Source organism: Taudactylus pleione, unplaced genomic scaffold, assembly GCF_031769625.1.
Source record: "Taudactylus pleione unplaced genomic scaffold, aTauple2 ptg000136l, whole genome shotgun sequence".
Taxonomy (NCBI): domain Eukaryota; kingdom Metazoa; phylum Chordata; class Amphibia; order Anura; family Myobatrachidae; genus Taudactylus; species Taudactylus pleione.
In genome coordinates this window covers 2,613,812-2,640,227 of record NW_028284538.1, presented here as the reverse complement: position 1 = coordinate 2,640,227, position 26,416 = coordinate 2,613,812, and the positions used below count along the sequence as shown (strand labels likewise).

At 46.4% G+C, this 26,416-nt stretch overlaps 1 protein-coding gene across 1 annotated transcript; it reads left to right on the top strand.

Moving 5' to 3' along the window:
• Positions 1-9,990: 9,990 nt before the first annotated feature.
• On the top strand, positions 9,991-25,012 carry RPL7L1 (ribosomal protein L7 like 1). The gene is made up of 7 exons (XM_088473493.1): positions 9,991-10,120; positions 12,097-12,202; positions 19,491-19,651; positions 20,090-20,227; positions 23,290-23,399; positions 23,483-23,693; positions 24,477-25,012. Exons 1-6 carry the CDS (start codon positions 10,005-10,007, stop codon positions 23,689-23,691), a joined length of 840 nt encoding a protein of 279 aa, XP_088329619.1. The 5' UTR covers positions 9,991-10,004; the 3' UTR covers positions 23,692-23,693; positions 24,477-25,012.
• The last annotated feature ends 1,404 nt before the right edge of the window (positions 25,013-26,416 follow it).

Here is a 26,416-nt window from a genome sequence, read left to right as displayed (position 1 = left end):
GGTTCTAAATCTGAGTCGCACGTAATGCAGACCCAATTCCACCCAATTACTGCAATCAGGAAATTCCATGCGAAAATCCAACGGCAGCTATCATCACTAGTATCATCATTTGCATGGGTGTATCTATAATTTTTATTATTACCAGTTATTTATATAGCGCACACATATTCCGCAGCGCTTTACAGAGAATAGTTGGCCATTCACATCAGTCCCTGCCCCAGTGGAGCTTACAATCTATGTTCCCTATCACATGCACACACATACACACTAGGGTCAATTTGTGTTGGGAGCCAATTAACCTACCAGTATATTTTTTGGAGTGTGGGAGGAAACCGGAGTACCCGGAGGAAACCCACGCAAGCACAGGGAGAATATACAAACTCCACACAGTTAGGGCCGTGGTGGGAATTGAACCCACGACCTCAGTGCTGTGAGGCAGTAATGCTACCATTACCCCATCTGTGCTGCCCATAATGGGTGCAAGGTGCAAGGTGTGCGGGGAACACGGGCCCCTGGGTCCAGGGGGGCCCCTTACCGCACACCCTGCACCCATAGCATTACTTATCCCAAAGAAACCAGAATATCCCGCACAGGAATAATAACCACTGTTATATTTCACATCTAAAAGTAAAACCAGCATATATATCATATCTTATGTCATAATTTTATATAAAGATAATTTATATATGCTGGAGGTGCTCCCTGGAATATATGCTGGAGGTGTCCAGGAATGATGATACATGGACGAACATCATCATTCCTGGACAAAAGTCCAGGAATGATGATGTTCGTCCATGTAAGATGACGTTTAGCCTCTTTCTGAGTTCCATTTTTTTGGAGGGAAAAATCCGAACTCAACGTGCAAACTCGAACCTATCCGAGCCTGCACATCCCTAGTTTAGAATGGTATAATAGAAATGTAACATTCATCTTGTATGCTTGCTCAAACGTTTAAAACAACATAAATTGGCAATTAAATAATCACTTAAATAATCATGTGATCCAAATTTGTTAGGTAGAGAGAGAGAAAAGGGTTTTGTAATGGTATCCTGTTCTTGGACATATTAAATAATACCCCTTTTCCACCTAAATTCCGGGTCTGACCTGGAGTTGGAACAAAGTTCCTATGCGTATCAGACCCGGAATTTTGCCAGCGCCGACTCGGATATTCCCCAGTCGGCGCCGCTCACACCGGAGTCGGGTCTGCATAGACCCGGCTTTTCCGGAGTGAAAGTGGTCGCTTGGAGATGACGTCATCTCTAAGCGCCATTGAAGCCGGACCATTCGACCGGCTAGCAGCGCACTCCAGGTCATCGTGACCCGGAATGCGCTGTTCTCACAGCAGGGTTTCTCGGGCTATGCCCGTGTTAAACCCTGCTATTTACCTGGGTTGGATTGCCGGGTCACTCGGCCCGGCGATCCAACCCTCTCCCCTTTTACACCAGGGAGCTGCCTGGGTTAACCCTGCAATAACCCAGGTTTTAGCTCCGGTGTAAAAGAGGTATAATTTGCATCTAATGCAATCTTACTTTCTGTTATAGGTCACAAGGGAGAAAAAAAAAATTATTAATATTGTGAAAGAAACAAATATCATTTATCTGACAAATTTAAACAAAGTACATGCAGAATCTACCCTATAGTGGAAAGAACACACCAATTATACAGCAGCTGATAAGAAAAAATAAATATAAAATTAAAAATAAAATAAATAAATAATAAAATAACAGTAATAATGATAATCAGTTTGAATCACATTGAAACCAGAATCATACATGAACGATCATTGATATATCAACATAAATTTCAATTTCACATGTTTGATATACCATATGTTTAGTAAGATGAAACAATGGCCCTCATTCAGAGCCGTACGCTCTGAGCAGAGCGCACGCTCTGAATGAGGGCCGGGCTCCATTTTCATGGAGCGTCCTCCTGGACGCTCGTATAGCTGTGGGTCACCACCCACAGGCTATACGAGCGTGCATTGTGATGGTCGCGATGGTCGAGACCATCGCGACCATCGAATTTGCGAGCCGGAGCCTGCGGTTGAGGTTTTCAACCGCAAGCTCCGGAGTGATTTTGGCTCTATCAGAGCCAAAATCACTCCCACTGACATCACTAGTGATGTCAGTGGGCCGGCTTCTGACGGGAGGCGTTCCCGTGGGAACGCCCCCGTCAGAGAGGCACGCCCACCAAAGGGGGCGTGCTGTCAATCAACATTGACAGCACGCCCCCTTTGATCGGACACAACGAGCGAAGGACTTTCCTTCGCTCGTCGCGTCTGGCGCATGCGCACGACGGAGCTCCCTCCGTCGTGCGCATGCTCAGTCCATAACATCGACCCACTTGCGAGCGGACAGCCGCTCGCGAGTGGGTCTGAATCAGGCCCAATGTTCCATATATTAAGTATTCATCCTATAAATGACTAAACAATATACTAGAGATAATTTAAATATAAGAATATTAATAAAAATAAGAATAATAGAATATATATGTAATAAAATTTATAACTTTTATATTAAATTGATAAGTAGAATTAAACTCTCTGCCAATTACACCTATCTCAAATTGCTGAGTTCTAAAGATAAAAAGAATTCATTATTTATCAATGTAAAAATGGATCAAAATTATTAGTGTATATATAGTGAAAAAAAAAAGAGTAATTTTTTTTTTTTTTTGAGAAAGGGTGACTATATCTAAATATATATAGCCTAGTACAAGTACAATGCATATTATGTATACACATACCAACATGCATAACACATATAATGTGAAATCACAAATACCAAGTGCTATAGTGTGAATCTCCTATTAAAGGGTATGTTGATTATAGACATACAGTCAGGTGCATAAATATTGGGACACTGACAGAATTTTCATATTTTGGCCTCTATTCACCACCACAATGGCTTTGAAATGAAACAAACAAGATGTGCTTTAACTGCAGACTTTCAGATTTAATTTGAGGGTAATTACATCCAAATCAGGTGAACGGTGTAGGAATTACAACGGTTTCTATATGTGCCTCCCACTTTTTAAGGGGCCAAAAGTAATGGGACTATCAACTCAAAAGCTATTTCATGGACAGGTGTTGGCTATTCCCTCGTTATTTCATTATCAATTAAGCAGGTAAAAGGTCTGGAGTTGATTCTAGGTGTGACATTTTCATTTGGAATCAGTTGCTGTCGACTCTCAATATGAGATCCAAAGAGCTGTCACTATCAGTGAAGCAAGCCATCATTAGGCTGAAAAATCAAAACAAACCCATCAGAGAGATAGCAAAAACATTAGGTGTGGCCAAATCAACTGTTTGGAACATTCTTAAAAAGAAAGAACGCACCGGAGAGCTCAGCAACACCAAAAGACCCTGCAGACCACGGAAAACAACTGTGGTGGATGACAGAAGAATTATTTCCCTGGTGAAGAAAAACCCCTTCACAACAGTTGGACAAATCAAGAACACTCTCCAGGAGGTAGGTGTATATGTGTCAAAGTCAACAATCAAGAGAAGACTTCACAAGAGTGAATATAGAGGGTTCACCACAAGATGTAAACCATTGATGAGCCACAAAAACAGGAAGACCAGAGTAGAGTTTGCCAAACAACATCTAAAAAAGCCATTACAGTTCTGGAACAACATCCTACGGACAGATGAGACAAAGATCAACTTGTACCAGAGTGATGGGAAGAGAAGAGTATGGAGAAGGAAAGGAACTGCTCATGATCCAAAACATACCACCTCATCAGTGAAGCACGGTGGTGTTAGTGTCATGGCGTGGGCATGTATGGCTGCCAATGGAACTGGTTCCCTTTTATTGATGATGTGACTGTTGACAAAAGCAGCAGAATGAATTCTGAAGTGTTTCGGGCAATATTATATGCTCATATTCAGTCAAATGCTTCAGAACTCATTGGACGGCGCTTCACAGTGCAGATGGACAATGACCCAAAGCATACTGCAAAAGCAACCAAAGAGTTTTTTAAGGCTAAAAAGTGGAATGTTATGCAATGGTCAAGTCAATCCCGACCTGAATCCGATTGAGCATGCATTTCACTTGATGAAGACAAAACTGAAGGGAAAATGTCCCAAGAACAAGCAGGAACTAAAGACATTTGCAGTAGAGGCCTGGCAGAGCACTACCAGGGATGAAACCCAGCATCTGGTGATGTCTATGCGTTCCAGACTTCAGGCTGTAATTGCCTGCAAAGGATTTGCAACAAAGTATTAAAAAGTGAAAGTTAGATTTAGGATTGTTTAGTTTGTCCCATTACTTTTGGCCCCCCTAAAAAGTGGGAGGCACATATAGAAACTGTTGTGATTACTACACCGTTCACCTGATTTGGATGTAATTACCCTCAAATTAAATCTGAAAGTCTGCAGTTAAAGCACATCTTGTTTGTTTCATTTCAAAGCCATTGTGGTGGTGAATAGAGGCTAAAATATGAAAATTCTGTCAATGTCCCAATATTTATGCACCTGACTGTAGGTAAATAAATCCATATGTCTAAATAGTGTAAGGTGTCGAATTATGAAGAGGTCGTTGTTATAATGTGAAAAACTCTGCAGAGTCCCACATCGGCGCGGGGGTCCGACGCTGTAAAAACGACTGGAAAATGTTCACCGCGGCCATTTTCCCATCATTTGCACATGCGCAGTACAGGGAAAATGGCCGCCGCAGCCATTTTCCTGGTGACCAGTGTATACTCTATAGACTCTGGGCGCACTCTAGTGCCCAGGGTCTATAACTCCGGTGCTGGCCGCGAACAGCTCAGTGCGCTGCCGGCTGCTGGATAGAGAGGAGGGGGCCCGTGTCGGAGACTGCACATGGGCCCCCTCCTCTCTAGAAACGCCCGAGCATTTGCCTTGAAGCAGAAGATCCTACAGAATATGACGGATCTCTGCATATGCTCAGCACAGAATAGGATGCAAACTCTGCATGTAAAACAAATTTGCATGTGCACAAAGGGCCTGATTCAGCTTCAGACGGAATTGCAAAGCAGCTTGCAAGCAGCTTTGCAATTCCATCTGTGCAGATATGGTAATATCCCAGGAGGCATCACGCCTCCTGCTGGATTACGTATCCGAGCTGCATTGTCCAACGCAGCATCAGATACTCTGTGGAATATCGGCCGGCTAAGGTGACCCATGGGGTCAAGCAGCCGGCCGCCACAGATGACAGGAAGCCATTAAACTTTCATCAGCCGACAGGGATCCTGGCTTCTTCCCTCCCCCTCAACGAAGGTGACACGCCTCCATTTCGGGAAACGGAGGGCATCGCCGCCCCCTCCCCGCCCACAAACGGTAGCAGACTGTCAATCACTGACAGTCTGTGTGCGGAATGCAGACCAGTTCTGCACATGCACAGAACGGGTCATGCGCCTGCACAGATTCCCGATCATCGGGAATCTGCGTTCAGCAGTGCACTGATGAATAAGGCCCAAACACCCTGTTACTGCCTCGTCGCCACCCAGTAACACCCATCCAGCAGAGTGAGAAGCGACTGAGATGTGTAACTTAGAATTGCTTGTAAGTTCTTTGATATGTTATGCAGTCTGCAATACATACTGGCCCTGATTCAGCCCTGCTCGCTAAGCCACGATCGCTCGCTGTCAAAAGGGCCGGGTATGCAAATTCCGCGATCGCACTGTGTGGCGTAAGGACGCCTTCTATGTCTTAGAGACTAACTGCAGTGAACGTACGCAGGTGTATAGAGCCACCCACCTTTCTCTCTTAGCACACGTCATCTCCAGGAAGTGTATGAATAATCGGTAACATCGAGAGCCATCGGAGCTGCTCGCAGCCCTTGAGGTAGCCCCTACCCCTCCGCAAACAGTGTGATCAGTTCAGACTCAAAAACAACCAAGTGACATGTTTAATGATGCTACTTTGCTAATTATGCACACCCATTAAACTCCGTTTTGACGCTCAGACACGTCTGCGTTCGCACATCCACTCCCCTGTTCACAAGCACCTTCCCCTGTCACCACCCACAAACGGCGCTGTCACTCAAAGTAGCATCCAGTCTATGTACTACGAGCGCACGATTCCCGGCCGCAGTGACTGCTTCGCGCATGCGTACTTTGAAGCATACGCATGCGCAGATGTGCGATAATCACCCCTAGCGAGCGAGCGCAGCTTAGCGACCGGGTCTGAATCAGGCCCACTGTACATAGGGAGCAATTCAATTGAATGCAATGTTAAGCCGGGTGTTTAGGCGCGCTAACCGGCATTTTCCAAATTCAGTGCCGGCCACAATGCTGTTAGCGCAGTGTAAGCTGAAAAACAGCATCAAGACCAGCACTTTAGTGGGATTTAGAAAATAAATCCTTTAGTTGGACTTAACAGCGAGGTCAGTTTAATAGCTCTGGGAACCCTTTTCTGGCGCTATTGTCATCGCGCTCAACTGAATTGCACTCATAGTTTGCTAAAATCGTTTAGTCCATCAGCATTTGGAATTGCGTGAATCTCCGAATCTGAGCCACTGCTTTAGCTTCACTAGCTGCCTATGACTGAGGGCCTGATCCAGAGATGTACGTTCATCCGATGATGAACGTACATCTCCGATGTTTACGGTTCTGCTCCTGTGATTACACTTGCAAACCACCCAAGCCGCAGCATGATTAACATGCTAAGGCATTTGGGGGGCATGTCGCCCGCGTTTTCCGAGAGGGACGAGGCCAGGGTCTGCTTCTGCGGACACAGATTCCTTGCTTCTTATGTGAACAGCACCGATTCAGGCTTCAGCTTCCGCAGCATGAGCAAACATCGCGACCAGTGATCCCAGCCTGCGACATCAGTCGCAGCGCTGGGGTCACTAATGCAGCAAGGGGGTGTCTGACACCTCCTTCTGCATTTGCATCTGAGATGGACGGATTTGCACAACCGCTTGTGTGCGACTCTGCAATTCCTCCATCTCTGACAGGCCCTGAGACAACAGTTATGGTTGGTTTTCGAAAGCCAAATTAAAGATTTGCAAAACTAACAAGAGATGTACAAATCATAAGTGTCTTGCTGTATTAACAGGATATCTTTAATTGATTTATACCCTGAAATCTATACATAGATATTTCAGCATATGATTCACACATTCATAGGTGAATGAAGAATAGAACAAATGATTAAAGACAATGGGGGTGATTCAGCCTCAGACGGAATTGTTAGCAGCTGTCATATGGTAATGTAGCAGGAGGAGGTGTCACGTCTCCTGCATGCATTACTGATCCGAGCTACGTCCTTGGACACAGCATCGGCCGGCTGAGAGACCATGGGGTTATGCAAGCCGGCGATCGCAGATGCTCAAAAGAGGCCAGTAATTCTGTCTGCTGAAGCAGAACCTGCCCTTTCCACTGCCCCCCAACGGCTGCGACACACCTCCGTTTTGGAAACGGGGGCCGTCGCCGCCCCCTTCCCCCCCCCCCCCGATCCCCCCTATGGCAACAGACTGTCAAGCACTGGCAGCCAGCTGACAAACTCTGTGTGTTATCACAGTACGGTCCTGGCGCATGTTCAGATTCCCGACCATCGGGAATCTACGTTCAGCGGTGTACGCTGAATTAGGCCCAATATCTATTATATAAAGGCCTTGTGTCGTCTAGCATAAGAGCAGTGAGATCTGGAAGGAGCATGTGTCCTGGCACAGGAGCAATGGTACCATTAGATTAGGTTTTCTCATTGCAAATCGTGGTAAGATTGAAACGTTGCACTGCCACATCACATATATTTATTGATAAATAGGCCCCTATAAATTATATATATATATATATATATATATGTAACCCCCCTTCAGTGTGCGGTGTGGTACATAGGTGCATTTGGAGTGATACACCTCCTATTGCCTCAGGCTAGCTCTCCAGGGTGTGGGCAATACCTGAGAAGGGGGTCCCTGCCCATGCAGGCTTTATAACAGTCACACATATAGATACAGGTATAGATAGACACATGCAGCAACAGTTCTTTTGAATAACTTGGGCGCCAGACCTTCTCTTATAAAAATATACCACTTTATTTCTCTCCTCCTGCACATGACTTTACAGGACAAGAATATGGTTACAGCAGCTTCTCCTCTCCCTCCAGCTCATATACTTGGCATGTCAGATGGTATAGGACAATCTTATGGATATGGTTACATTACATCACACTCTTCTTCACCTGCACAGTCTTTAAGCACAGTCACAATGAATGTTTTGCATTTTACACACACAGGTCCACCTGGCCCTTTGCTGGCTGGTGCTTGTAGTTCTCCACTTCATATGTGCAGGTCCACCTAGCCCTTCGCTGACTGGTGCCTGTAGTTCTCCACTTCATACGTGCAGGTCCACCTAGCCCTTCGCTGGCTGGTGCCTGTAGTTCTCCACTTCATACGTGCAGGTCCACCTAGCCCTTTGCTGGCGGGTGCTTGTAGTTCTCCACTTCATACGTGCAGGTCCACCTAGCCCTTTGCTGGCTGGTGCCTGTAGTTCTCCACTTCATACGTGCAGGTCCACCTAGCCCTTTGCTGGCTGGTGCCTGTAGTTCTCCACTTCATACGTGCAGGTCCACCTAGCCCTTTGCTGGCTGGTGCCTGTAGTTCTCCACTTCATACATGCAGGTCCACCTGGCCCTATGCTGGCTGGTGCCTGTAGTTCCACAGCTTCACACACATCTCACATAACTTCTTTTGCACTCTGCCTCTCCTTTGTCTCTTCTAAGACAATATACAGAGTGTCTCATACCCAGTCTGCCTCTCTCTGCTCCCCTTCTCTATCACATGGGACAGCAATATACAGACTTTTCTATTGCAGCTATCAGACTCTCAGCTGCCGCCCATCCCTATCCTACAGGAATGGCTCCTATAGCCACACTGCTACCACAGTGACCCCCCCTTTAATGGCTGCTGGGGGGCTTTTATGCATAAGGGACTCCTCTGGTACCTTAACTGTAAAAGCTCCTGGGAAATTCCTCTTCCCCATCTCTTCAACACATATACTTGCGTCTCTTACCCCTCTCATGGGTGCTGAACACTTCACTGAGCGGCTCACACTGCAACCTTCCAGCTCTTTCTCTGTGGTCTCTCACAGACTTTATCTCAGTGGTCTCACTCCAGACCTATTTCTCCTTTGGCGTTAGATGGGCATCGTGGCAGTCACCACGGCAGCGCCAATCTCCCCCTGCCAGGGTAGCACGAGAGCTACATTTCTGCTTCCAGCTCTGAAGCTTCCCAAAGAAGTTTTGCACTCTCCCAAATTCTTCTTCCCAACTCCCTTTGTTCTCTCCAGCCCCGCCTTTACCTGAAAACTGATCCCAGGGTCTCAGGAATGCAATATCTACAAAAGGAAGCAAGCTCTAACACTGAGAGGGGTGTATTTACAAATACCATCCCTTAGAGGGTGTTACATATATATATATATATATATATATATATATACATACACCAACACAATGTTTCTCCTATATGAGGTATAGCAACCCATATGGAAAAAACAAGACACAGGAGGCACTCCCTTTGAAGAATGGAAAAATATGTAATATACTTATATCATGTTGAAAAATCGGTACACCAGTATGTCGACGTTTCAAGGTCCATAGACCTTTTCATTCAGGACTGTACAACTGGTATCGGAGGCTTAGTGCCAGCTGGGGGCGGGGCAAAGCTACGTCCTGCCACTATAAAACAAACAAACATCGGCTCCTGCTCATCCATTGATGGCAGATAACCATTGGTTCTCTGGCATTGCTGGTAAAAGTAAACATCGACCAGCAACCATCGATGTTTTGGATCCATAGATGATCGTTGACCATCCTTTCCCTACCGCGGGGACAGTTGCTTTTCGGAGCAGCTGTCCCTGGACCCAAGCAATGATAAATTGCTCCATACGGTCCCCGATGATGAATAAGCCCGAGGCTTGTGCGTGTGCCGTGTGCTCTGCAGCTTGTAGTGTGCTCAGTAATCTTTGTACCAACGCTTCCACCGGGACCGCACATGCGCAATGGTGAGGGACAATAAGCCTGAGTGGGGAGCGCCTGGATGTCAGAATCGCAACATGGCAGATTCCACGTGGTTACGGGCGGAAGTGCACTTTTGTCACTTCCTGTAATTACAGCTGCAGAGCAGGGAGAGATCATCATCATGGAGGGAGCAGAGTAAGTGTCCGGGGGGGAAGGACGCAATCCGCTGGCATCGCTACTGGGTGACCCACCTGGCACGGAGGGAGCAGGGTTCCCCGGATGTCAGGGGCCGGGGCAGGTGGATGGCATAACAGAGAGTGTACAGCGCAGCAGCCTGCATGGGAGCGGTGCTGTAATGTGTTTGGTTATTATTCCATTCCATATAGTTGGCCACTGCTTCATTACGTATTGTGGCTCTATTACTCTCCTCCAGTTGCAAATGCTTCTATCCCATGGCCTCCTCTGTGCTGCACACTGTTCTTCTCCTTAGTACTGGTGGATTAGGAAAGATGTACTTTATATACTTGTGTACTATTTCTGTGTAGACTGTCAGTGTGTGGTATGCTCATAACGTTAGGGCTTAGGTATGCAGCATTAATACAATTTTTTATATATATAATTTTAGTGTGTGTTTCCATATTACCACCAGTTCCCTTAACTGTTGTTCCTATTGGCATACATCTATATTATCCTCCAGAGGAGATTCATGAGGTTAAAGTGCCACCCTGTGGTGATGCTTTATAACTTGTGCAGTGGTCTTCTTGCTATGTTTTTTTTGGGGGGTACAGGTTTGCTGAAAAATGTGTATATAGTGTAATAAGGCAATTATTGGGACTAACGTGTTGGATGTCAGTATGAGTGTTCTGACAATAAAATGAGTGAAACATGAATAACTGTTCCCACCACCTCTATCTAGTATTTGAGATACATAAATATTAAATTATCTAGCTGTCCTACAGGTATATTTATTGATGGGTGAAATTTCTCCCCATCCTTTTTTATGCCTATCTCCTGTCACTGGTACAGTGAAGTTACCCATTACTTTGTCGGGCTAGTATCACACTCCTTGTGTCAGCGATCAGCTATTCTCCAAGATCCCCCCCCCCCCCCTTAATTGCTGCTCTAAATGGTAAGGACAATTTTGTCACGGCTTGTTAATGGGACCTATAGACACTTGCTGCATCATTGCAGCATATCACCTTTGTTTTTATTGTGTCGGAGAGTATAAATGCTGTTTTAATCAATGTTTGTTTGGGTTCAGTGCTGGAAGCTTTTATTTTTTATATATATACACACACACACACACACACACGCACTCCATTCATAATAAATAAACTTCGCAAGGTGCCATCACATAATTAAATACAAAGCCAAAGGTGCGACACTCTAGCTAAAAAATAATTCCACACGAATTGGGCTATCAAGATTAACGTTTCGGTTTATCACCGTCTGATTGACCGATTCGTGTGGAATTATTTTTTAGCAAGAGTGCCGCACCTTTGGCGCTGTGTGTGTGTATATATATGTGTATATGTGTGTGTTGTAATCATATGGCTGATTATCCAATGTCACAATGGTTATTAAATGTTTTGTATTGATATACGAACAGTGCCGAAAGTAGTAGGGGAGAAGAGAAAGCGGCCACTTGGGGCTCATATAGTAGTCATTATGCCCTCTGTTCAGGCATTGAGACTGGCATCTGGTGTTTGTGTAAGGAACACCAGCAGTGGTGGGTACAGCAGGATCTGTGCATGCATTTCATTAAACATGTACTGAGCAAATGAATTAAGAATAAGGCCATGTGTTGTTTTTGTCCACTATTCGAAAAAGGTTTCTTTTGCTTTATCACATTGGGATCCCGGCGGTCAGCCAGTATCCCGACAGGGTTAGGATACCAACGCCTGTTGGTCAGTATGCTAAACCTAACCTTCCCCCTTAGTGCTTAACCCCTAACCCCAGTAATTACCCTCGGGAAGCCGGCGCTGGCATATTAAGCACCGGCATGCTGACTGTCTAGGTTACAACTACATTTCATTTGCTGTATATAGACCTCTATTCCAGGACCTGTTGTGAATTCCAACACATAACTGGGGAATGGAGCTCAGCAAATATTGTTGTATTAAGAGACCTTTGAATACAATATTTCCCCTGACCAGATTCTCATCTTTCAGATCCCGGAAGCTTCCACGGGTCCCAGAAAATCTTCTGAAGAAAAGGAGGAAATACCAGGGGCTAAAAGCAGCAGAAGCCAAGAGAGCCTTAGAAGAAAAAAGAAAGGTAATTGGCTCTTTAGATGACTGTTAAGGTGCCCACACATATACCGATGTGCTCACGATCAGCCGATGTGTACGATTTGTGTACGATTTCCCTTGAAACTCTCCCCGGCAGCTCTCCACACGATCTCCACACGATCTCCACACGATCTCGTGTCCAATCTTCAAACGATCTCTCCTGCAGTCAGACTTTTTACAGTGCATCGCCTCCTAGATTGTCAGATCTGCCCTACTGCACGGCAGATCTGAAGATGCGATGTGCGACCAACGGGGACGCGCATCGTGATCGTGAGTGGGGACTCACGATTTCCTCACGATTTGGCCATATTTTACAATATGTCGGAATCGGCCAGATCGTGTAAAATATCGCTATTTGTGTGGGCACCTTTACTATCCCATGCAAATCTAAACAATAATCCTTCTCTATTGTGTGGCACCATTACAATAGTAGTGTTCGTTCTACCACCCTGCACCTGTCACAGCCTGTGCAGTTCCTCTTTTGCCTCTCTGCTCTGGTGCCTTTAGTACACTCAGCTAATGCAACAGGCTCCTGAGATACAGACCTGAGTGTGCTAGAAGCACCAGAGCATCCTGACCAGGTTACAATGCTGACGCCTAAAGGAAAGTACTCCTAACCTATCCCCTAACCCTCCCTCCCTGCTGCCTAAACATAACCCCCAGCCCCTGCCTAGTGCCTAAATCTAACCTCCCCCTACTGCTTAACCCTATCCCCTTACCTTAAACCAAGAACCTTCGGGATTCCGGCGTCTGCATTCTGTCCGCAAGAATCCCAGCGGTCGGGAATGTGACTGCATCCCATACAAAGGACTGTATTACTTAGTTCGAATTTTGTCCCTCCACTACACATCTAGTAAAAACTTCCATTAATAACGATTTCTGACTTCCCATTGTTTTAAAACCCAGAGAAGTGTTTTCTTAATTCTGACCTCTGTTTTTGAAACAGCAAGTAGGTATTGGGGCTATACTGGGAGATGGCGCTACTAATTATCTCTGTCATGGAGTTACAAAGACAAATCCCAAACCTCTTGAGGACATTTATCTTATAATATTAACATATGAGTAAAACACCCCTTACCTCAATTTTTATTTTTACTTCTTGTAAAAACTGAGCTGACCTAAAATTTTAATTTAAAAATAAAATAAAAAAAAAGTGAGCACTTCAGATTTATGCAATATTTTTGCTCTCAAATGCAGTGCAAATATATCTTTTTTATGTGAATTTCAGGTCACTTAATTTTTTTACAAAGAGTTACTTTGTGCAGCTCCATAATTTCCCATCGGGAGATTTTAGAGCTACAATTTTTTTTTTTTCTTCACAAAATTTCTTTTCACTATAATATATTATATATTTTTTCTACTTCAGGGTCCATAGGGTATCCACAGGATACCTTGGGGTATAGGTGTGACGTCAGTCGCAGGGCACCAAAGAGTTAAGCTTTCAGCCTCCCAGGATGCACTAGGTCCCCCTCCTATACCCCGCCCCCGAGCCAAGGCACCTCAGTTTAGTTTGGTGCCCGGCCGGAGTCGGTTGCACCTGTTGGAGTGGGGGCTAGAAGAGCCCCTGAAGCTTTTTCTTCATGCAGCTGTGGCTGCACATCTGGATGAACAGCATGGACAGTCAGTCCTGACGTCCATGCTGTCTTCCCTACACCCCGCCGGTACCAGAACGCCAGTACTGATCCGGGGATGCTGGTGGGCATCTGGGGTCACAGCTAGCGGTGACCCCAGATGTTCCGGACCATGACCGGATTCAAGGGGGACAGAGGTAAGCAGCGGGGTCCCGCGGTGGGTCCCCGCTGATCACATGGTCCTAAGTCCCCAGGCAGGGGGCTCCCTGGGGACTGGCTGCAGCGTGGAGCCAGGCGACCAACCTGCGCTTCCACTACCCCCTGGGACAGCGGACCGCAACAGAGCGGTAGCGCTGCGGCGTCCCAGGGGTTAAATGCATGCCAGGGGAGCGAGCCTTCCCTGTCTCACAGCCGCCGTCTCCCCCTGCTGCACACAGCCCTCTCTGCACTGTGCTGACTAGCCCTGTGTCAGCGCTCCTCCCACAGGCCAGCCTTCTCTCTGCTCCTCGGCGGCCATCTTTTCAGAAGCATGGTGAACGCTGCTGGAAGCCTGCATTGGAAGCATCGTGGTCTGGGTCCCCCCGCATACCTCTCCTCCGCTGTGGTCAGGTCTGTGTATGCAGCGCTGTGTCCTACCAGGCCCTGTGTCTGTGTAGTTTAGTGATCAGCGCTGTTAGTGCAGGAATTGATTTTCTTTGCATTGTATGTGACTGTGCTAGCGCTGCCTGTAACTTTTCTTCTCTAAACTGTCAGCTTTATTACTGTCCCTGTTCTTTCTGCTAAGCCCTTGCGGTGCGGTGCTGCAGGGTGGTCTCTCGCCTATTTAATATATAATTGGTGAGAGGGGTCACATACGTGGTGCCATCATGTCTGAAAGTGATTTTCCCCTCCGGCTACAGTGTACCACGTGTAAAGTACCGTTAGCGGAGGGGGAGGGAAGCGCGGAGGGCCTTTGCCAGCAGTGTTTGTCCATGGCGCGGCCTATTACGGTTACAGCACCGGTACAGGAGCCGCCCTGGGCTTGTTTCGCTCAGGCGCTAACAGCTTTAGTGGGCCAGTTAGCTCCGCAGCCCGCGTTTACTCCGATGGGTTTGTCCCAGCAGTCTGTGGTGTCGTCACCCATGCAGGGTTTCCCACGACAATTGGTGGTACCCCACAGTCTCCATATTTCCCCGCTCCCGGTTTCTCAGGAGCCAGCGTGGGTTAACTCCCTGACGAGTTCTGTACAGCACTTGTCGGATGTGTTGCAAGGGGAGTCTGTGATGCGGCCTCATAAACGGCCGGTGGCGTCTCTGTCCGCTCCTTATGAGGATGACGTCTGATGATGGGGAGATTCTGGATCCTTACGATCAGGAACCTCTCCATACTAAGGACGCTGATGCTAAGTCCAAAGTATATATTCCTGGACTTATTCGGGCGGTCCGCACAGCCTTGGTGATTGAGGACGAAGTTCCCCCAGCGGCTAAGTCTTAGTATGCCTTTTTCAAAGACGTGAAGGGCGATGCCACAATCTTTCCTCTTTCGGGTCAGTTGGTGGACCATTTAGAGGAGGCGTGGAAACAGCCTGGCAAAAGATACCAGCCGCAGAGACGCCTGGCGGTGGCTTATCCATTCGCGGATAATTATTTTGCTAAGTGGGAATCCCCTCCACAGGTGGATTCTCACGTGACCCGTCTTGTCCGTAGTGCCACATTGCCGATGCCATCCATGTCCTCCCTTAAGGATGCTACGGACCGCAAGGTGGAAATCTGCCTGAAGTTCGCTTATTCCCTTGCGGGGGGGGGCAGCACGGCCGGCTATGGCCATTTGCTGGGTTGCCAGAGCGATGGAGCACTGGGCGGATTCATTAGAGGCTTCTTTTGATTCCGACTGTCCGGCCGAACAGGCGGAGTTGATTGGCAATCTCCGTGATTCGGCCACCTACATCAACGAGGCGGCTCTAGACATTAGTACTCTGGTGTCTAGAATTTCTTCAGCAGCGGTAGCTGCTCGTCGCACCTTGTGGCTGCGATCCTGGAAGACGGACGCAGATTCCAAGAAGGGTCTGGAAGCGTTGCCGTTTACCGGAGAAGTTCTCTTCGGTCCGGATCTGGATAAGATTGTGGCCACGCTGGCGGCAGCCAAATCGGCTTGTCTCCCGTCGGCCGCTGCTCCTTCTGGTTCTGGACCATCGTCCTTTTGGTCATCTAGGGCCCAGGGCAGGCCCAAACCACAGTCGTTTCCTTGTCAGGCTGGCCCTAGGAAATCGGTCAAGCCCCGGAAGCAGGCATGGAGTACCAGACGTCCGGCCCCCAAGCCAGATGACAAGCCTGCGGCCTGACGGTCCGGGCCTCCCTTTGGGGGATCCCAGGGTGGGAGGCCGCCTGCTGCAGTTCGCCAAGTGTTGGTCGGTCACTACGACAGACACTTGGGTTCTGGAGGTGGTCTCCCACGGGTACGCCCTCTCCTTCCGGCACAGACCCCCGGCTCAATTCTTCACCACGGGTCTACCATCAGACCGGAACAAGGCTACGGAGCTGCGGAAGGTATTGCACACTATGCTCCAGGCTGGAGTTATAGTGCCTGTTCCATTCTCCCAGAGGGGCCAGGGTTTCTATTCAAATCTTTTTTTTTTGGTACAGAAACCCAATGGGTTGTATCGTCCGATTCTCAACCTCAAAGCACTCAACAAGTCTTTGCGGGTGCCGAAGTTTCGGATGGAGACCCTACGGTCCATCATTCTGGCGCTGGAACCTGGGGACTACATGGTGTCATTGGACATACAGGACGCTTACCTGCATGTTCCTATTCTTTTGCGCCATCAACAGTTCCTCAGGTTTGCAATCCGCAGCGACCACTGCCAGTTTCGGGCGTTACCTTTTGGCCTGGCGACAGCACCACGTGTGTTCACCAAGGTGATGGCGGTCATGGCGGCTTCTCTGCGGCTGCAGGGAGTCCGCATGTTGCCGTACTTGGACGACCTGTTATTGGTGGCGGGATCTCCAGAGCTCCTGTTACGCCACTTGGACCTGACCATTGCCCTGCTTTAACGGCACGGCTGGCTAATCAACTGGCAGAAGTCCACTCTAATCCCGTCTCGGAGGATTCTGCATCTTGGAGCCTTATTGGACTCGGGACAGCAGAAGATCTTCGTGACGGAGGAAAAGATCTCTGCTTTGCAGTCAAGGGTGCACAGTTGTTTGCACAGCCGCCGGGTGTCTCTACACTCGGCGATGAGGTTACTGGGCTCCATGGTGTCGGTGTTCGACATGGTGGAATATGCCCAGTTTCACTCCAGACCTCTGCAGCACCTGATCCTGTCAAAGTGGAACGGGCTGCCTCAGTCTCTGAAGTCCCAGACGATTGTGTTCACCCCGGAGGTTCGCCTGTCCCTTTCTTGGTGGTTACAGACGACCCACCTCAGCGAGGGACGTCCGTTCTGGGTTCCAAATTGGGTCCTGTTGACAACGGACGCCAGTCTTCGGGGCTGGGGAGCAGTTTCGGGTCCACATCTGTTCCAGGGCAGGTGGACGCCGACAGAAGCGGAGCTTCCAATCAATATCTTGGAACTCCGTGCGGTCTTCAATGCTCTCCAGCAGGCACATCGGTTTCTCCAGGGTCACCCGGTACGGGTCCATTCGGACAGCGCTACCACCGTGGCCTACATAAACAGGCAAGGAGGAACCCGAAGCCGGGCGGCTCTCGTAGAGGTGTCTCGGATCCTGGTTTGGGCGGAGCGCAATCTTCCGGCCATATCAGCGGTCTTCATCCCGGGAGTGCTCAATTGGGAGGCGGACTTTCTAAGTCGCCAGGACGTTCATCCGGGGGAATGGTCTCTGCACCCGGACGTTTTTCAACTACTGGTGGACAGATGGGGTCTTCCAGACAAGTTGCCGGTGTACGGGTCTCGCACAAGAGACGAAGGGGCGTCTCTGGTGGATGCTCTGTCCGTCCGGTGGACGTTCCGGTTCGCATACCTATTCCCTCCGGTCTCCCTTCTTCCACGGGTAATCCGGAAATTCAAACAGGAAGGAGGGACGCTCCTGTTGATAGCTCCCGCGTGGCCCAGACGGCACTGGTTCTCAGACCTTCAGGGTCTGTCCGTGGACAGTCCTCTGCGGTTGCCGCTACGACCGGACCTCCTGTCTCGGGGTCCTTGTCGTCACCCGGACCTGACTCTGCTGTCTTTGACGGCGTGGCTGTTGAGACGGCCATGCTGAGGTCCCAGGGGTTTTCCAGCTCTGTGGTGCGTACCATGTTGCGAGCTCGGAAACCGTCTTCGGCGAGGATATACCATCGCGTGTGGCATACGTTCTTCCAGTGGTGTCGACCGAGAGGTTATGCACCGCGGGAGTTTCGTCTGTCTCGGATTCTCGCCTTCCTGCAAGCGGGACTAGATCATGGGCTTCGCCTTGCTTCTTTGAAGGTACAGGTTTCGGCCCTGTCTGTCTGGTTTCACCGTAAGATTGCTACAATCCCGGATGTGCGCACCTTTATGCAAGGTGTTGTCCGCATTCAGCCGCCCTTTGTGCCACCTGTGGCGCCTTGGGATTTGGCGGTGGTCCTGAGGGCTCTCCAAGGACCGCTGTTTGAACCACTGGGTTCAGTGGATCTTAAATGGCTAACAGCTAAGACTGTTTTCCTTCTGGCTATTACTTCGGCCAGACGTGTTTCTGAGTTAGGGGCTCTTTCTTGTAGACCCCCTTTCTTGGTTTTTCATGGGAACAGGGCAGTACTCCGCACTCGGCCCGAGTTTCTTCCTTAAGTTGTTTCCCAGTTTCATGTTAACGAGGAAATCGTTGTTCCGGCCTTTAACTCACCGGGTCTTTCCGTGGGTGAGGCCTCTTTGGATGTTGTGCGGGCCTTAAGGACTTATGTTGACCGCACTTCTTCGTTTAGGAAGTCGGACGCTTTGTTTGTCCTCTATGGCTTCCGTAAAAAGGGTTGGTCTGCTTCAAAGCAAACTTTGGCAACCTGGATCCGTATGGCTATTTCTGAAGCTTATCTTCATGAAGGCCTACCGGTTCCTCCTTCTCTGAAGGCTCATTCCACTAGGTCTGTGGGTCCTTCGTGGGCAGCTCGACGTGGTGCCTCTGCAGTCCAGATCTGCAAGGCTGCTACGTGGTCCTCTGTCCATACCTTCGTGAGGTATTACATGTTTGACACCTTCGCCTCTCAGGATGCTTCCTTCGGGCGGCGGATTCTCCTTTCTGCACAGGAGCGTCCCCACCCTTAAAGGATACTGCTTTGGGACATCCCCAAGGTATCCTGTGGATACCCTATGGACCCTGAAGTAGAAAATATGAGATAAGGTAAGAACTTACCCTTGTTTTCTCTATTTCTACGAAGTCCATAGGGTTCCACAGGACTCCCGCCCTGTCGCACCTGTGCTGCAGATGGGCTTTGCTCTGGTCACCGGTTTTCCGTCTCCCTCTGGTGAGAATGTGATTCTTGTATGTGTCCAGATCTTTGTTCTCTCTCTCTTCCTTCTCCTCCTCCGCCTATGGCTTGGTAACTAACTGAGGTGCCTTGGCTCGGGGGCGGGGTATAGGAGGGGGACCTAGTGCATCCTGGGAGGCTGAAAAGCTTAACTCTTTGGTGCCCTGCAACTGAAGTCACACCTATACCCCAAGGTATCCTGTGGAACCCTATGGACTTCGTAGAAATAGAGATAACGAGGGTAAGTTCTTACCATATCTCATATTTTTTCTTCCCTCCTTCCAGGTTCAGCCCGGGAAACAAATCAAATTTAAACGTCTAGAAACACTTGTCCGCAACTCACGGAGAAAACTGAGAGATGATTCCAGATTGCGGAGGATGGAAACGTACAACAGAGCGCCCAAGTTGGCCAATCAAAGACTTGCGTTTGTCGTGAGAATTATGGAGTACGTCACTGTTTTACTCTTTGCCTTACTGCTGTATCTACATTATTTATCAGGTGCTGCTTCATTTGTAGGCTAATATTGATTAGGGCTTCAAAACAGTCTATAAACTGTCAATGTGACAGGACACCAGAATCTACATCAATTATAAAGGGGGACAAAATACAGAGGTTAAATGGGTACATCTTGTAGCTCTATATGCCCTCTATTTACTCCAGGAATAAATATAATTATATATAATGACAAACTTGCCATGCAGTGATTTTACTGCCGGCAAGAAAAATGTAATATTTATATTTTTCCTTCTGTTTATTAAAAATGGCTAATTTGAATCCAGCCTTATGCGCTTGTCCTGAAAGTCCGTTCTGTATTACACCAAAGTGACCTTTTCTATGGGTATGCCTTCTCTGTACCTCATCACACCTCTTGCTTCTCTTTCAGCATTCAGGGGGTCAGCCCGCCGGTATTGCGTGTCCTGAAGACCCTTCGGCTAGGGGACATTTTTTCTGGAACCTTTGTGAAGTTGACTCCAGAATCTGTGAAGATGTTGCAAGTTGTAGAACCATACGTTGCTTGGGGGTGAGTGCCGTCCACATATAGTACATTCAATTGTATTTGCAAGCCTGTTTTTTACATCGGGGTTGTCGTTTCAATACTCCTGAGACTGTGCAGTGTTTAACAACAGTCTGTTATCTGGTAGCACTTCTGTCATGCTTAGTACAGTGGCGTTTATTATAATGTGATCCAGATTTAGGCATTGGTTATCTATGGCCTTTGGAAAATACCTTTTTGGTGTGTGCTTCTTTGGCATGTGCATTGTATGTGTGTATCTTGAGAAATAAAGGCAAGATGTCCAATGTTAGTTGAAAAGTAATGGTGCATACACATGGTCAGATCTGTCAGATGAACGATTTCAGACAGTATTAAAATGAATGGAATCGTCCAAATCTGACTGCAAACACATCAGATGTCAGATATCGTTATCTGACAATCGGTAGCGCGCATCGTTCATCGTTGCAGGCTCAAATGTCAGATTTTCTTTCAGATATGAACCATTTTTAAAATCGTTATCGTTCAGGTCTGACAGAAAAACTGACCGTGTGTATGCACCATAAAACTGACTTTGGAGCAAGCTAAAATCTAAAGAATCCTGGAAACTCATCATGACTGTTTGCCTAACACTGGTTACCCAATTCTACCATATCTCTTTGCTACCTCAAAGGGCAGAGTGATGGGATCAGTGGTGTTTAGTCAGCACTAAGAGAGCCAGTAACAGGAAGCGGATGTGATGTTAAGTGCTCACCTACCTACCCCAGCACTCGGGTTGTGGGCGTATCCTCAGATCATTGAGAAATATGGCAGCGTCCAAGAAACGTTGAGCTTTGCTATTATAAATAATACAAGGTTTAGGATTGCTGGGTAGTGCTTAATCAATATCCCATACATGTAATGTAACGTTTGTCTCCCCCTGTTCTAGATCCCTCTGCGCCAGGATCCGCCTGGTACTTACAAATATTAGTTAGACCAACGCAAGCTGCCTGGCACCTCATTCACCTCTGCGCCCGCTAATGGTTACAACCCCTCTGCCCCTGGCTGAAATAGTACAGCACATGCTAGAAAATGTTCATATGAATACATAAGCCATAAAGCACTCCTATAGTAAGAGGTTGGAGCCTTTTAGGACTGCATGAACCAATGCTTACTGTAGTACATTGGTAACTAGACATAAGCACGTTAGTGAGCACCAGAACCTCCTCTCATGTACAGAGACCTGCTCCTGTATGAGTGTTTTGTATAGAATAGTGGTAAGCACCAAAATATCAGAATTAGGGCTAGCATAGAATCTGGCCAGACTCCTCTAAATTATGTTGGAGGAATTGCGGGTTAGATGGTACTCTGATACATATCTTTTGGTCTTGTCCTAATATATTTTCCTTATGGTCAGCGGTATTTCAGTTAATAGCTCAGGTCACTATGGAGACTCTTCCTCAGTCTCCAGAAATCGCACTCCTACATTATTTTCCTCCTACAATACAATTACATAAGTATGTTGTTGGACACATTTTGATAGCTACAAGGGCAGCTCTAGCACAATTTTGGAAGAGACCTGACCCCCCCCCATCTCTCTCGATAATAATATCTAAAAGAGAAGTTTTGAAATGGAAACCTCTGGATTTAAATATTCGTCATCATCCTCGTCCCCACTGCTAAAATGGCGACCCTGGTCGGACTTTATTGACTCATCTTCTCACACGACGTCCATAGTCGGCTAGCTTTAACACTGCCCCAATTCGATATGAAAAAGGTTAATATGACTGACCACACATATATTTCCATAAATAATGGTTGTATGTATTGTACTGTTCTGTTTTGTCTTTTATAATATATTGTATTATTTGGTTTTTCTTGGTTTTTCGATGTAATACTTGCTGTATTCTTATTTTCTTTGTATATTATATATTTTTTTATTTTTCGTTTTCTATTGTATTTTATAAAATTTCAAAAATATAATGTTTATATTATGATTGTAAATTATTGTGTACTATTGTCTTATCGGATGTATATTGGATTTTTTGTTCTACTGATAAAAATAATTTGAGTTAAGAATTAGGGCTAGCTTTCTGACGTGTCGTGCTAACCCATGCCGTAGCCACACTTAAAACTTAAAAAAGTTGTTCATGAATACCTTGTACCTATAACATACTGTGGGTGCATAGTTTGAGTGTGAAACCAAAAAACATTAGCTTGGAATTAATACACATGTAGGCATGTTAATGTTTGTATCAGGGCTTTATGTAATGTACTCATTTTGGATTATCTATACTCCTATGGGAGGAAACTGGCTTCTTCTGCAGGAAGGTCTCTTGTTTCCCCTAAAATTAGTGCATGGGTACCTGAATACTGGAGTATTTAATTCAGCCAGGCTCTTCCCTGTGAGCTGCAGGCCTCACTTTAGACACTACTGCATTTGAAACATCCTGACATTAAACATTATTTGAAATTATTGTTTTAAAATATTTCAATACAGACACTTCTCCCTGCTAGTGCTGTATAACTGTGGTACTTCTGGTGATATAAAATGTTGCAGCATGTTCATTGCACTCAAATATTAATTTACACTCTAAAGGCCCCTACACACGACGATAATTTTAAACTATTTGGACGATCCAACGCATCGGAACGACAAATCGTCAAGTGTGTACGCTCTATGCACGCTCCAGCAGATCGTACAGTGTGTACGCACTACCGAACAATTAGGCGATCTAACCAGCAAACTATGCAAGATATATCTTTTGGTCGCTTGTTAGATTGCACAGTGTGTATGCACTTGACAGTTTGCCCGGCAGTTCAAGGAAAATCGTTGACGGCATCGCATCGTTTGCAAGTCGTCTAATGTGTACCCAGCATAACACTAGTATTATGGGCCTGTCTTTTGCTCAGTTGGTAACATTCATAACCCACTTTCCATAGACGTCCCTCTTTTTTCCCCGTCTTCCTTATCTAGCTTCTCTCGGTCTCTCTCCACTGACTGTGGTATATATGTAACGGTTTCTGAGTGTGAATTAGCTCCGTCACGTTGGCAATGGGATTTGAGAGGTTGGCCTATTACCCGATTTATTTTATGTATTTTTGTTTTGCAGTTTCCCAAACTTGAAGTCTGTGCGCGAGTTGATCCTAAAGCGGGGGCAAACCGTGGTAAAAGGCAAAAAGGTGCCGCTCACAGACAATAACATGATAGAAGAGCAGCTAGGTAATTTTCTCATACTGTACTATATCGCAGCGGTTCCGTCGTCTTCCTCTTCTGCACATCAGCTTGTCTCTTTCTCTGTTTAGGACAACTGGGAATTATCTGCCTGGAAGATGTGATTCATGAGTTGTACTCAGCAGGAAACCATTTTACACGCGTCAATAGGTTCTTATGCCCTTTCCAGCTCTCTATATCCCGTCATGCCGGTATTAACAGGAAGGGATATATCACCGAGGTTGGAGACCCAGGAAACAGAGGTGTTGGCATTAATCAGCTCATCCGAAAGCTCAATTAAAGGTGAGAAGCGGGTTTGTCAGAAGCGGCAGCAATAGAAGTTTATCAGGGTTCAAAAAGTATATGAGTCAGTGGAAGATCTACTGGGGCAGAAAGAGGACAATAATAATGGGTGTAAGTGATGTCTGATGAGTACGTGGAGGTGTCAATGGTGTGGGGACAGGTATATGGAGGAGTCAATGGTGGGACAGGTATATGGAGGTGTCGATGATGGGGCACAGGTATGTGGAGATGTCAATGGTGGGGACATCGATGTGGAAGTGTCAATGGGACAGGGCAGGTATGTAGAGGTGTCAATGATGCGAGACTGGTATGTGGTGGTGTTGAGTGTTCCCGCTTTATTCGAACTTGTATAAAAACACTGAAAAACAGCTATATTTTTCTGTACCCCAAAATGACTCTAATTTGCTGGAAGATGCTTGCTATAATTTTTCCAACATGAATAGTGCACAAATCAGCCATTTAACACCTTTTAAAAACCTGCAGTACTTTCCTTATGGCCACTAACAACCTTCTATATGGTCCTGCTATCTCGGTTGTCACTTTTTGTGGGGTCCAGGATGGTTTCCCACTTCTCCCAGTACACATTTTGTAGAAAAGTCGCACACCCTCGCCGCAACTTCTACAAATTGCTATTCCTAATTGGATCTCTCATTTCCTGTGTGCGCGCATTGGTGCGATGCATGTGAGTTTAACTAAACAAATTTGCTTTTGCAAACTCTCTCCTAATTGGATTTACCACGTAAACTGTTACTGCTGCTTCATGAATCTCATTTTATATTCTAGGCAGGATTGGTTCCTCCGAATGACACACCCTCTTCATTATCCAGAAGATTTCTATTGGACAGCCTATTTGTGGATAATATTTCTTAGATATGTTCACTGATTTGATGGAACTTCGGAGACCATTATTTGACCTGATGCTTGGTAAATCGTCACAGGGAAAGGATGCTGCAAGCAGACTGTAACATTAAGGCCAAAGTGCAGCATAAACAAGCTATGGACAGACTTCTGGAGCTGGGCTCTCTGATTAAACCACTTTTCACAATTTCTGAAGAATTCATGTAAATAACTTTGCAAAAAATAAATGTGGATTTGGTGGAAAGATCTTGATATTGCATTGTACATCAGCTCTATAAAGGTTAAAAAGAGAATTGGATTGATACTCAAAGTACTTTTGTGTACTTCGTCATTTTGGGACTTAATTACTCATTCCTCTGTAATTTTAATTAAAGTTTTATATTTGTTAATGAGCTGTTCTACTAAGTTTGGCTCTGGCCCATTAAGTGTTTGATGGGAATAAAACCCTTATTTAATATAAATACTCGGGTGTGCACTCTTTAATTCCCATCACATACAGTATGTTACACAAGCATGGGTTCCCAGTAACTGTGCTGATTACTGCATGGAAGCTTAGTGTAACAGGTAAGTGGCAGCTTGTGCTGATTACAGATCAGGAGATGACAGTCCTATCCTGTGCTGATAAGTGTAAAGCTGAGTATGCACTGTACGATGTATTGTGCGATATCGTACCGACGTGGATTGGAATGTATAGTGTGTATGCGCAATCCGTCAATTGTCGTCCCATCGGCTGTGTTGCACGTCAAATGGGACGATTCCACACCCATCGCGGTTTTACATGCAGAGGATGTAATGAGACATCGCACTGTTGTACGCTGGATCATGTAGTGTGCACCGAGACGCAATGTATCATCACATAGCATTGCTGGGTTGCACGACTATAAAAAGTTGAATGGTGATAGTCACTGATTAGTGTAGGATAGGTGACTGGTATAGGAGTGCTACGCAGTGGTAGAAGTGTAGCATTTTTAAAACTTCTGTTAATTGGCGGTGTAATGGTTAGCATTACTGCCTCATAGCCAGAGGAGTAGCGTGGAACCATGGCGCTCGGAGAAAGTGCATGTCATAGCGCCCCCTCCCTGTACTGAACTGTGCCAGTGGGGTATGGCCAGCCTGTGGGAGAATACTGGAGTGAATAGAAAAACAGCAAAAAGTGGCAGTATCGCACTTTGCGTTGAGGTCCCATTGGGGGAATAGAATGCTTCGGTGATGCACTATCTAACATTAATGGGTAGCTTCTTTGGCACTGCTTAATTTATGTATAGCACCTAGGATCTGACTTTTATCTCCTTTAAATCATTGTTATTAGTCAATAGAGGAGACTGTATTATATATTCTGAGCACTTAACTTAAATTGACAGTATACATGTGCTAGAGTGAGATTACACAGGGTGCACAGCTTATTACTGCAATTACGGCCAGAAGCCGCTTTCACTGTAGTGGGAACACCTATGGGAAGCTCCATTCTCGGCTATGGTCCTACTTCACATATATACATTGAACCTATATTAATGTGAGAGTACTAATCATGTCATGTTCTGTCTACCACCATTATTATTCTTCTAGGTCTCCTAATATTTTTTAAAAGACCTTTCAAATAACACTGTGGTCATGCCTGGGGACACCTCCATTACTTTAAATAGCAAAGCTGTGACTTTTTTTAAACTCATACCTTTATATTTGAAGATTAGGATTTTACCTCAGATGTGTCACTTTTAAGTCCATTGAAGAACGGAATGAGGAGAAAAGGAGGGAGGGGATCAAAGAGGAGAGGGGAGAGGAAAGTGGGGATCAGAGAGGGGTGGTGACAGAAGCCAATAAGAAAGGAGAGGGATGGTGACAGAAGCCAATAAGAACGGAGTGAA